Consider the following 11,675-nt stretch of genomic DNA (forward strand, 5'->3'; position numbering starts at 1 on the left):
ATTAATACTAGCAACCATTATATGTTTCCTTCCATCCCCACCTGCCCCAGTTCCACATAAGGTTTACCAGTTACATGGGACTGCAGTTTAGCCACTAACATTCAATCTTGGGGGGCAGGGGTTACTAAGGGTGCGGCAACCCTACTGAGATGTGGAGCTACTCTGACGGGAAGCTGCCACGTCCATCTGAGCCAATTCCTGGGACAACAAGCCGTAAGGGCCTACCACATCTCCCGCTCCTGTTCCCGCAATCTCAACAGCCCTACCCCCAGGCTATGGCAGAGGCTGTAAGTTGTTCCCTGCCAAATCACTCACAACATTTAACAGAACCTCTAAAGGTCGTCCATCTAAACAAACCATATCTGCTCCTTTCTCCTGGTGTAAAGCCCATATCTGCACTCGCACTGATCCTCCACCAGACCCTCTGCGTCCTTTGTTGGGTTGTCCCATTCCACGTTCCATACCGGCGTGATTAGGACCGCTGTAGCCTGCTCAGTTGCAGTAAGAAACCTCGCTGACGGCCTTCTGGGAGGAGCCACTTCTGCTTATTACCTTTTCGGCCTCTCAGGTCATTTTAATCAATCTAGCCTGATCCAACTTCTCTTGAGATCCTATAAACACTTTAATAGGTTCCCTTAAATCATTGTATAACCAATCTGTTACTTGCCCTTCCTCCGTATCAGCTAGAGGACAGGCTAGCACAATAAGCCGTAACTGACTCTCCCTCCTCATGATGCATCAGCGAAACTACCTTTCTTAACTCAGCGGGGGTTAAGAAATCCCGAGCTATCCTCCATCCTGCAGCCTCTGTCCTCTCCATTGAACTCATTTCAAGCTCTGCTAACACTGCAGCCCTTCAGCCATGTTTCAGTCATGTCAAGTTATGCTGTGACGTTTCCCTGGTGTTATCTAAACCGGTGATCTGCTCGGTCACTCCAGTCCATGATTCTGGGAGCCAGCCTGACCCTGCGCTGCTGTGAGAACTCCCATTCCCGGGCTGTTCACGCACAGCCTCTGACATGTAAGCTGCTTGGATTGTGCAACCGAATGACACTAGCCAATATCTCTAGTCCCAGACACAACGCTAGGAACCTCCATCTGGCAGTGTCCAGTTATGCCCACTGGACACTGCAAGCTTATATGAGTTTGTCAATTTAACAAAGAAATTGATCTGTACCAGGCTTGTTATCCTCAGGGGAGCCTCTGACACGCTTCAAACCAAACGTGCTGCTTCAAGTAGAACAAACGAACAGATTTATTAACTACAAGGATAGATTTTAAGTCAAAGCATAACCAGTCTGATTTGGTCAAATGAAATAAAAGCAAAACGCATTTTAAGTCGATCTTAACACTTTCAACACTTAACACTTACAAACTTAGATGCTTCTCACCACAGGTTGGCTGGTTGCCTTCAGCCAGGCTCTCCCCTGATCAGCGCTTCAGTCGCTTGGTGGTGGTGTCTGTAGATGGAGGAGGAAGAGAGAGAGCATGGCAAACGTCCCTTTTACCATGTCCTTTCTTTCCTCTTGGCTTTGCCCCCCCTTCAGGGTCAGGCGAGCATTACCTCATCGCAGTCCCAAACTGACCAAGGGGAGGGAAGTGACTCACTCCAGAGTCCAACAGATCCTTTGTTGCTGCCTAAGCCAGCGTCCTTTGTTCCTGTGAGGCTGGGCTGGGTTTGTCCCATCCATGTCCTGATGAGGTGTGAACTGCTTCTCTGTTCCTGGAGAGTTTTGCCTGGGCTTGTTTTAAGCCACAAGGGCACATTTTCAGCCTCATAACTATATACATGAAATTACAACCTAGAACATTACTAGAACAATGCTCAGTGCATCATGAGCCTTCTGAAGACACCCACCGTGACAAACTTTGCATTGGATCCCACACGATCATAAGGATGAACATGGGGGTGCAGGGTGTTCCCCCGAGATACGCTCCCACCATTCATTCAGTATGGCCACACTGATTTGGCACCATCCCAACACCCCAGACAGACCATGGCGGGGGAAGGGGATGTGAGATGGATGGCAAGGTGCGAGAGGGGCCTTTCTCTCCTCCAAGATGGGCTTGTAGCTCTCTTGGTTCCCCAATGTGTTCTTGTTTGGATCCGTCCCATGGCCTGTTAAAGGTCACAAGCCAATTGCTGATCTTGAACACAGCCACCTGCCGGTGAGTCAGCCCTGGGCTCACGTGTGAGCATGGGAAGCCGGGCCGCCTGTGCCGGGGAGTGGGGAGCTGGGGCCGTGTTCTCTGTCCTCCCTCTGAGAGCAACCAGGCTGCCTTGCTGTGTGTTAACCATGCTGCCCGGCGCCCTGAGGCCAGGACGGCTCCTCCAGGTCTGGGGGCAGTTACTGACCACAGGGGAGAGAGGCAGAGTTGGGACTTTTCTGCTTTTCCTTTACCACCCTCCCCACAGACAGCAGCAGCATAACAACCTGCAGGATGATGCTGGGAGTGTGACCTCCCTGGGGGCCATGCCCCAGCCGGCATTCCCACAGGGTTGGTCTGAGAGGGCATCGTGCAGCGACCGGCCCTTGGTTCAGGCCTGGGTGCTGCTGACCCAGGAAACAACCCCCTGCAGCGTGTGGCCCTGAATGCGTCCTGCTCAGCTAGCTACCAAGTTCTCGGCATGCGCCCTTTTCCACGCTGGCCAGTCTCATTGGACTGACCTCTCTGTTGTGTTTTGAAGATCTGATAAAGGGCACCTAGAACGGTCTAAACAAACAGCCCTGGGGAAATCCCTCGGCCTGGAGGAATGCAAACCCAGTGAGTACTTCAGACTGCCCGGCCCTCACAGGCTGTCCCCAGCAAAGGACCTCCTCCTTATCGCCAGCGTGCAGATGTTACTGGTATGATGCAGGAGGCTGGCTGATCAGACATCCTGTGTGTGCTACAGCTGGGGTTTCCGTTGTGGGCTGCACCGAGCTCAGTGCACGTACAATCCACCCGCCCGTAATTTCCAGTACGACCAAAGGTGCTTCAGAGACACGTCCCAGGGCTGGAAAGAGCCCTCTGTGATCAGGCAGTGCCGCTGGAAGGTGCAAAGGCAGGGAGGAGGCCCGGGCAGGGGCAAAGAGCCCCTATGGGACGGAAGCTAATGGAAGTGGGGTGGCTGGGTTGGAGGTGGGCTAGGCAGGCAGTGAGGTGGACCGAGGCTGGGTGGGTCGGTGGACGGGAAGCCACATCTTGCATAGCATGGAGTTCTCCTTGCAGATTCCTAGGAACGGTCTCTTCCCCTTCCCCCTTTCTGTGCCGCCCTCTTCTGGGATCCTTTCCAGGCTGGACAGAGCCGTCCACTCCACCTCCCATCCGCCTGATCTCTTTCCGAAGGGCCCTCTGCTGGCAGAGCTGACGTGCTTTAGCCTCGAGGCTGCCTGGGATCCTGGAGAAACGCAGCTGGGTTAGAATTTGAGCGGAGAGGTACGAGGTGGGGGGATCCGGAGGGGCCGCTCGGGGCTGTGTGCACGAAGAGGCCGACCGTGAGCCGGGTTTGTGTGTCTGCACCTGCTCCACAGCTTCCACGGGGCCGCGAGAACCGCCGCGTCGCCCAGACCCTGCTCCAACACCTGCCGGTGCCGCTGCGCCAGCCATGGTCCGCCTGCGAAGCTGGGCCCTGCGCTGGGCCCTGCTGGGTGCCGGGACCCTGCTGCTTCTGTACCAAGCCAGGACCCACTACAGCCGGGGAAGCTTCCCGAGCTTTTCCTACAGGTAAAGACCAACCGGTCTCCTCTCTGCTCTCGGAGGGCTCTAGCCGCGAGGAAGGCGACCCCGTCCCTGCCGTGGGCCTCCTGTAGCGCAGCATGTAGACACCAGCGATGGGAGCAGCAGAAACGCGTGGCTAGGGTGCCGTGTTCTGCTGATCTGGGGGGATTTCCCTGCCTTGGGGCTCTGCCAAGCTGCCCCTGCCAGCGGTGGCGTCTCGCCCTCGCTCAGGTCTTTGTGCCAATATTGTGCCCTTGGAACTTTCCGAACAGCAGGCGGATAATGATTAGCAAACCCGGGGACCCCCTTCCCCCTGTGACTTTCCCTCTACCCCTCTGGCTGCTTCGCGGTGGGGTGTGGCCCATCCTGGGGCCGCCCGGGCCAGAGGAGCAGGGCGACGGGCTCTGGGGCGCTGGCTGTGAGGCAGCGTTGCAGGCCAGGGGGTTTTTGCTTTTGAAGCAAACGAACCCCTGGCTCCTTTTTGTGCGTTCGCCCACTGCTCTGAATGGCAGCTGGGGATGAAGCGTTTGCAGGGGGGGGCTGCTGTGAGGCAGGAACGGCTGCCCAGCACTTCACACTCAGAATCCCAGCTCCCTACGGTCCCGGCTGGGGGGGTCACGGGCCCCTGCTCCCGCTTCTGTCTGCCCTACAGAGCCGGATGCGAGCCCGACTCCCCTGGCCTGCCTGTGGCCCTCCCCTCAGCGGGGCTGCAGCCCTGCCGCCCTGGCTTAGCACTGGTGTCTGTGCTGAGCTCTAATCCTCCCCTCACAAGCAGCGACTGGGCCCGGGATCAGGAACAGGATACGGAGCTGTGCCTGTCTCCTCGGGGGAGAGCCGAGCAGGCCGGGCGGCTGGCGCTGCCCCTCCCTCCTGTGTGCGGCTCCGGGGTGGGGAGCTGCTCCCCCTGCTCTGTGCGTCGGGGTCTTCACGCTCCAATCCAGCACCGCAGGGGGTCGGGTCCCATTCCCACATGCCCCGGGGGACGGGGGGGCAGGGTTCTGGTTGTGCAATCTCGGGGCTTTAACCTTTGCAGTGACCAAACTCCCATGCCTGGGGGCAGAGCTGATGTGCAGGAACAGGGGGGCAGGGAGGGGGCAGAGCCTCCTTTAATGCCCTGTTTCTTCCTGCGTAGCTGCCTTCATATGGCACCGCTGGCCGGCACTTCCACAGGTGCCGTCCTGTAACTAGCCATGGGGGGCGCAGTCCCTAGCTACAGGGGCCAACCATGCAGCCCGAAGCAGCAGGGCCCGCGTCCCCTCTGCCAGGCAGACACCTTGCCAGGCCGAGGGGGAACGCACCGTGAAACTGCTCTCTTCTCTGCCCCCGGCCCCAAGGGATCCTCTCGGCGCTCGCCAGCCTGGAGCCAGAGCCATGACAGCGCAGGCACCGGTGACCCCGCTGGGCAGTAGGGCCCCCAGCGCCACGCTGCAGCCGTTCTTGGGGGACCTGTATGGCCGGGACGAGACGTACCGGAACTCGGTATGCACTTGGGGGGGGTGAAGGCCTGGGGGCTCCAGGCCATGGATTCCTTCCTGGAGGGGGAAGTGTCACTGCGCGGTTGTGCACAGGAGGGGTGTGCCGTGCCAGTGAGGACAATGCTGGGCTCCTGCCGCCAGGCTCCCGTCATCCCCCCTCGGCGACCTCTCATCCTGCAGCTCCAAGGGGCCAGCCTGAGCTCCCCTGCATGGCTGCCCAGACCAGGGGCCTCCTGGTTGTGTCTAGCGCTGGCCTCGAGCTGGGCTCACACAAAGACTGCTCCCCCCCGCCCCCCACTGGTAGGCCCCCCCACCCCCTCCTGGCGGGGCTGCCTGGCTCCTCCTCATCCCCCGCTCTTCGGGTTTTGCTTTGCCAGAGGTGCCCCATTGGCATCAGGAAGAGGATCGCAAGCACCAAGTTCAGCAGCGTCTTCCTGGAGGCCATCCCAGTGCTGCAGTGGGCCCGGCATGCCCGGCTGGCTGAGTATCAACGCCTGCGGAGCTACGGGGGGGCCCACGGCTGGCAGGAGGTCGGCTGGCCCGGTGAGAGCTCGTGGCGGGGCGTGAGGGGCGAACGGGGCCGAGGGAGGAGCTGTCTGTCGCCCTGAGAGCCGAGCGCTGGCCGCTTGTTCCCAGGAAGGCTGGGGCCTGGCGCTGCCCTGGGGGTGACTCCCGCCCCTAGGAGGCAGTGCTGGGTCTGCTGTGTTGGGAGCAGAATCTGCCTCGGTCTCCAACCCGGCTAGCACTGGCAGCTGGGCACCCTGCTCTGCCATACACACTGGAGTTCCCCTTGTGCCCCCGTGCCTGGAGGTGAAGCCTGCCGTGTGCCAGGCACGTCGGCCGCCCCCGGCTCACCCTCTGCCCCTGGCTTGTGGTTCCAGTTGTGAGGGACGCGCTGACCCGTCTCAACACGTCGGCCAATGAGCACATGTTCGACGCCCGCCCCGGAGCTGCTGCGGGCGTCTCCCCCTGCGTCCGCTGCGCCGTGGTGGGCAACGGTGGTATCCTGAATGGCTCCCGGGCAGGGGCTGCGATCGACCGGCACGACTATGTCTTCAGGTGAGAGCTTGCTGGGGGGCTGGGCAGCGTGGTGCGGGGGGGGGCGTACCTGCCCCAGATGAGAGCTCGCTGGGGGGGCTGGGCAGCGGGGGGGGGGGCATACTTGCCCCAGGTGAGAGCTCACTGGGAACCTGTCTGGGCAGCGCAGCGGAGGGATGTGGGGGGGAATCGGACCTGCAGGTCCCCCAGCAACACGCAGGCCACAGGGGAGTTCGCTTAGTCGTGCACCGAGTGAGTGATGTTTGCATGAGGGCCGTGGGCTGGGGTTGTCACGTTTGCGCTGCAGGCAGAGCATAGTACAGGCAGAGCCGGAGTCTCCCCCGGCGCGAGCAGGAAGAGGGGGCAGGCTGGCCAGGGGGTGGCGGATGAAACTCGTGAGCAGGGCAGGGTCGGATGTTGGCTGGTGCTCTCTGCTCCCCATCGGTAGCTGTTTCGCCTGCTCCAGGACGGAGCCGCGGGCGCCTGGTCCCCTGGGCCGAGAGCTCGTCTGTGGCCCTCGCTGGAGAAGCCCTGTCACAACACCAGATCCCTCTGGCTCCAGCAGCCCCAGGGCGTTGTGGGAACGCTCTCTCCAGCACTGGAAGAACGTCCCTGTGGCCGAAGCTGCGCTAAGGCGGTGCGGGCTCTTTCGGCTCTCAGTCCCCGGAGCGGCCTGCAGCGCTGACTCTCCTCCCCTCCTCTCCTCGCAGGGTCAACGGGGCCCTCACCAAGGGCTTCGAAAGAGACGTGGGCCGCAGGACCTCCTTCTACGTCTTCTCCACTAACACCATGATGAATTCGCTGCATAACTACGCCAGCGATGGCTTCCGCCAGCTGCCCCAGACTCTGGTGAGGGGACGCGCCTGCCCCGGCCGTCACACGCTGATGCCGCTGGCTAGAGCCCGGGTGTCTGAGCAGCGTGAGCAAGGAGGCAGTGTGGCTTAATGGATGGAGCACTGGACTGGGACTCAGGAGACAGGGGTTCTATTCCTGCCCCAGCCACTGAGCTGCTGGGTGACCACGGGCGAGTCCCTCTCTCCCTTGGCCTCAGTTTACCATCTGCACAATGGGGAGAATGATCCTGACCTGTAATGTGTTGTGAGATCTACGGATGAACATCGCAATATTATTAATTTTATCATCTCACGCACCGCTCTGCCGATGCCCTGCACTCCCAACCCACAGCCCCTCTGCTAGCCCAGCCCTGGCCTCCCCACACTGCCTCTCCTGATGCACCTCAATATTAGCCCTGTTGTGGGGCCTATCTGAGCCCAGGCTGCCAGGTGTACTGAATGCCAGGGGTGACTCTGGGATTTCCCAGCCCCGGGCCGAGCACGGCTGCCTTGTCACCCCCCCAGGTCAGGCAGCAGCAAACAAAGAGCCCAGACGAGGGCTCCATAGGGTGGGGAAGGCAGTGCTGGGCCAGGGGCCATGACCCCATTAATCGACGTATACATTGCAACAGGAAACCAAGTACATCTTCCTCCCGGACCACGACCGAGATTACCTGCTGCTCCGGGCAGCCCTGACCCACCGCCCTGTCAACAGAGGCCCAGATGAGGGTGCTCGGTGAGTCCCGGGGCAGGGAGGAGGGTCCATGATTTGAAACAGGCTGCTTGGTTCCTGTGCTGCCCAAGGTCCGTGACATGCTCCAGGATATCTGTGCGCTCACTGCTCACCACACGAGGGGAGCTGGGTGCCCGCCATCCATGTAACGCTTGGGAAGTGGGGGCCAGGTCCCATCAGGCACAGGTAAGGGGGCAGTGTCTGTTATGGGGGAGCTGAGAGCCCACGACACTGCTGACCCAGCATTTCGGAGCCTGGTGCTGCTTAACAAAGTTTTTTGTGGGTGAATTTCCTTTGTTTAACAACCATGTGACAGAGGCCAGCTGGCAGGGGTCCCGGCATGGGGGCAGGGCTCTGTGAAGACTCCTGAGGCAAAGTGGAGCAAACCAAGGCCTGGAGATCTCTGCGCGTGGCCCAGGATAGACATGGAGGCTCTCTTGTGCAGTACAGGCCTCTGCTCTCCGCCAGGTGCCGGACCAAGCTTCCCTGCCCGTGGTGCCCCGGCGTCCGGTCGCTAGCCGCAGCAGCAGCCTGCTCTGATGCTGCCGTCGTTCAGCGAAGGGGCAGCAGGAGCCCCCGCAAACCCGCTCCTTGGGGCTCGGTTAATGTCCGCGGAGCTGGGGGTGGGAGTGCTGAGCTGGACGGGCCATTGTTCTGCTGTGACCCAAGCAGCTTGGGCAGGCGGAGGACATGCCTGTGGGGAGTCCCTTCGGGCCGGGGGGATTCTCACACCAGCGCGTCTCCTCCCCACAGGCCGGAGCGATACTTCGGGAACGACCTGCGGGCGGAGAAGTTTAAGATGTTTCACCCGGATTTTATCCGCTACATCAGGAACCGGTAACGATCCTGCGTCGGAGCCTCTGGCTGCAAGTGCTTCCCGCGGCCCTGCACTGCCATGGGGGGAGGGCTGGATCCAGGGCCCCGCAGCCCCAGAGCCCTCGAGCGCTGCAGAGACGGAGCCTTTGCCCCCCGGGGAGGCAGGGAGGGAGCCCAGCTGATCTGCAGGGCCTGTGTGGCTGGCTCGCAGGGGAGCCATCCGCCAGAAGACGGGTAACTGCAGCGGGGGGATCCTCTGTCCCAGTGCCAGGTGGGTGAATTCTCCGTGCTCCGTGGGGTGAAGGCACGGTCCCCACCAGCAGCTGTAGTCTTCCCTCTTCTCTCCTGGCTGGCAGGTTCCTTCGCTCTGGCATTTTGGACACCCCGCAGTGGAGGCTGTACCGTCCCTCCACTGGGGCAGTGATGCTGTTGGCTGCCCTCCACACCTGCGATGAGGTAGGGACGGCTAATAACCCGCTCAGGCTACTCTGCCCTGACCACAAGGCAGAAGGTGCCATCTGCTGGTCGCAGGGCACACTGCCAGCCTTAGGACGGGAGGGACTCGGTCATTTCCTCGCCCTCCCCAGCCCCGGTGCTGGACTCCTTGGACAGCAGCCACAGCTTGCCTGGCAGGCTGCGCTGGCTGCTTTAACCCCTGCAGCCTGCGTTCCCTCCGGCCTCTCTCTGGAGCCTGCTGGTCGAGCCCATGTGCCTAGCCGTGCACCCCTGTGTTGCCTGGGCCCCAGCCGTTGCATTGGCCTGCGCTCATTGTCCCGCTGCGGTCCATGCGCCGTGCCCGCTGGTGGCTGCACTGCGCAGGCCTGGTGTGTTAGCCCTGCTGCGAGCCACACGCTGCAGTTAGCGCATGTGTAGTTCCCTCATCGCTGTGGTGATGGCTCTGCCCTGGTGTGTGGCACGCGCGGTCCCCGTGTCTGGCCATGCAGCCCTAGTGCGTGGCGCATCGCTGCTGCTGCAGGGCTCCTGCCCTGCTCGCTTAGCTGGAAGCTGCAGGAGAGTTTTATCTGCACTTTCCCAGTGGGTGCAACAATCTTCCCCCCCCCACGGACCTGGCAAGACCCTCATGAGGGTGACACCCCCCACACACACATGGGAGTGGGTCAGGGGAGGCTCGTACACCGCAGGCAGGAGGTCTCTGATCAGGTTCTGCTCCACATCTCCCTTTAAAGGGCTGGGGGCGGGGTAAGGTGTTGTTTTGGCCCCTCCCCAAGTGGGATTTTAGGTGGGATCTGTGCCTGGCTGTTCAGGGCTCCTGGCAGGGTCTGGCTAACTCCACCCCCTCTCCCAGGTGAGCGCTTACGGGTTCATCACCCCCGACTACCAGGCCTACTCCGATCACTACTTCGACCTGACGCACAAGGCCCTGGTGTTCTACGCCAACCACGACCTGCAGCTGGAGATGAGCCTGTGGCAGGAACTGCACCAGAGCCGGCTCCTCACGCTGCACATGAGAGGCTGAAGATCAGGTCTGCGCTGGGCAGTGCAGAGTGAAGGGATTGACGCACCGGCTCAGACGGGACCTGGCTGGTGGGGCGCTGGGGCAGAGACACCGGCACTGCACTGGGAACAAACCCTGCGTCAAGCGTGAAGCTGGGACCTAGACCTCAGGGAAGGAAAAGCCCCGTTGGACTGTCCAGCTGTCGCCCCACTGTGCTCAGGGCAGGACGCTGTGAGCTGGGACGCGGCTCCTGCACCTTGCCTAGCGCTTTCAAGCCTCTCCCTTCGGGGTCAGAGTTCGGCTGCGCTTCACTTGGGCATCTACAATCCCCGGGCCGGATTCCCAGCTGCTGTGAACCGCTCCCTGGATGGGACAGCGGCTCAGGCTCCAGCCCTCCCCCATTCTCTTTGCATCATTTTTTAAATGTGACTTGAACTGTAGCGAGATCATTGTACCCCCAGGTATTGTGATCTCCACCTGCTCCAAACCAGCCGGCCCCAGCCAGACCTGGCGCTAGCTTGGGGGTTCTAGGTACAGGTTCCCTTCTCGGGTTGGGGCTTCCAGATCAGTTTGGAGTGGGCCAGAAGTCCTGCAACCCCACCCAGCCCTGCTAGCTCGGGAAGCCCACAGCGGTGGGCACAATGTAGTTGGATGGCCGATGCTGGCGTAGTTTTGGGTCGTAGGCTCAGCCCTGCCTTTTCATGGCAGTGTCTCTCCATCCCGTGAGCAGCAGCGTTGGCTAACTTCTAGGCCGATAGCCCATTTATTCACGTCTGAATTGGGCAATTTATACAACAGATTCTGTAGCTTTATCCTGGCTGGCTGCCTGGGACCCTCGGTGGAAACGGAGCCTGAATCGCAGGGCGGTGAGCCAGTTGTCTGCAGGGCTCCCGGGTCTGGTTTGCAGGCAGTAGTCCGGGCCCCTGGCGGGGAGGTCGGTCGGCCCATGGACTCCGTCCTCACCCACAGGTCTCCTATTCCCTTTGATGGGAGTCGTGTTCACGGAAAGGCAGCCGCGTCTGTCCTGCTAGAATGGGGCCAAGTGCTTCCTTGGGACGTTTCCCTCGAGGGAGCCAGGCGTCACTCAGCAATGGCTTTAGCCTTTCCTGCTGGCTGACCCCCGCTCCCATCTGCTGGCGCAGGCTTGGGGCACGGCTGCCCCCTCTGGTCCATGCGGCCTGGGGAAGGAGTGCAGCAGGTGTGACATTGTGAGTGTAATACAATATCTCATTGAAAGGTGACAGGGCCAGAAAGAGTTAATTAACTCAGACTGACCTGACCCCTGGCCGAACTTTAGAGACTGGTTAGGAAGATCCGTAAATGAATAGAGCTTTGAAATGCAAGTCTGCATTGTTAGAGATCTCAAGGGGAGCTGTTTGCTCAGGGCTTGTCATGTCAGCAAACAAGTCTTGTCTATTGCTTTGATTCAAAGATCAAAAAAGGAATATTAACATTTGTGATGATACTTGAGTGAAATAGTATTATTGTCTCTATGTCTCTTTGAAGGTTGTGGTAACCTGTATCTGAACTGTTTAATGGATAAATGACCCTGTGCTAATTGCTAGGGTGTTTGGGAGAAGGAGAGTTGAGCCTATTGTTTTCTCAGGCCAAAAAGCTGCTGG

General features: G+C 60.3%; 1 protein-coding gene across 5 annotated transcripts; it reads left to right on the forward strand.

The window, feature by feature from the left end:
- Positions 1-2,899: 2,899 nt before the first annotated feature.
- LOC117887671 (alpha-N-acetylgalactosaminide alpha-2,6-sialyltransferase 2-like) lies at positions 2,900-11,398 on the forward strand. Of its 5 annotated transcripts, none has more exons than XM_034790343.1 (10): positions 2,900-3,038; positions 3,214-3,708; positions 5,037-5,181; positions 5,555-5,720; positions 6,059-6,236; positions 6,926-7,064; positions 7,681-7,784; positions 8,535-8,618; positions 8,954-9,053; positions 9,904-11,398. In XM_034790343.1, the coding sequence occupies exons 2-10, from the start codon at positions 3,590-3,592 to the stop codon at positions 10,072-10,074; spliced, it is 1,206 nt and encodes a 401-aa protein (XP_034646234.1). In that variant the 5' UTR covers positions 2,900-3,038; positions 3,214-3,589; the 3' UTR covers positions 10,075-11,398. The 5 variants fall into 5 exon arrangements, with proteins under 5 accessions (XP_034646234.1, XP_034646236.1, XP_034646239.1 ...); XM_034790345.1 differs by having other exon boundaries at positions 2,906-3,038; positions 3,279-3,708; XM_034790344.1 differs by having other exon boundaries at positions 2,918-3,420; positions 3,516-3,708.
- Positions 11,399-11,675: the final 277 nt, after the last annotated feature.

The sequence above is a fragment of the Trachemys scripta genome, chromosome 14 (assembly GCF_013100865.1).
Source record: "Trachemys scripta elegans isolate TJP31775 chromosome 14, CAS_Tse_1.0, whole genome shotgun sequence".
NCBI classification, from domain to species: domain Eukaryota; kingdom Metazoa; phylum Chordata; order Testudines; family Emydidae; genus Trachemys; species Trachemys scripta.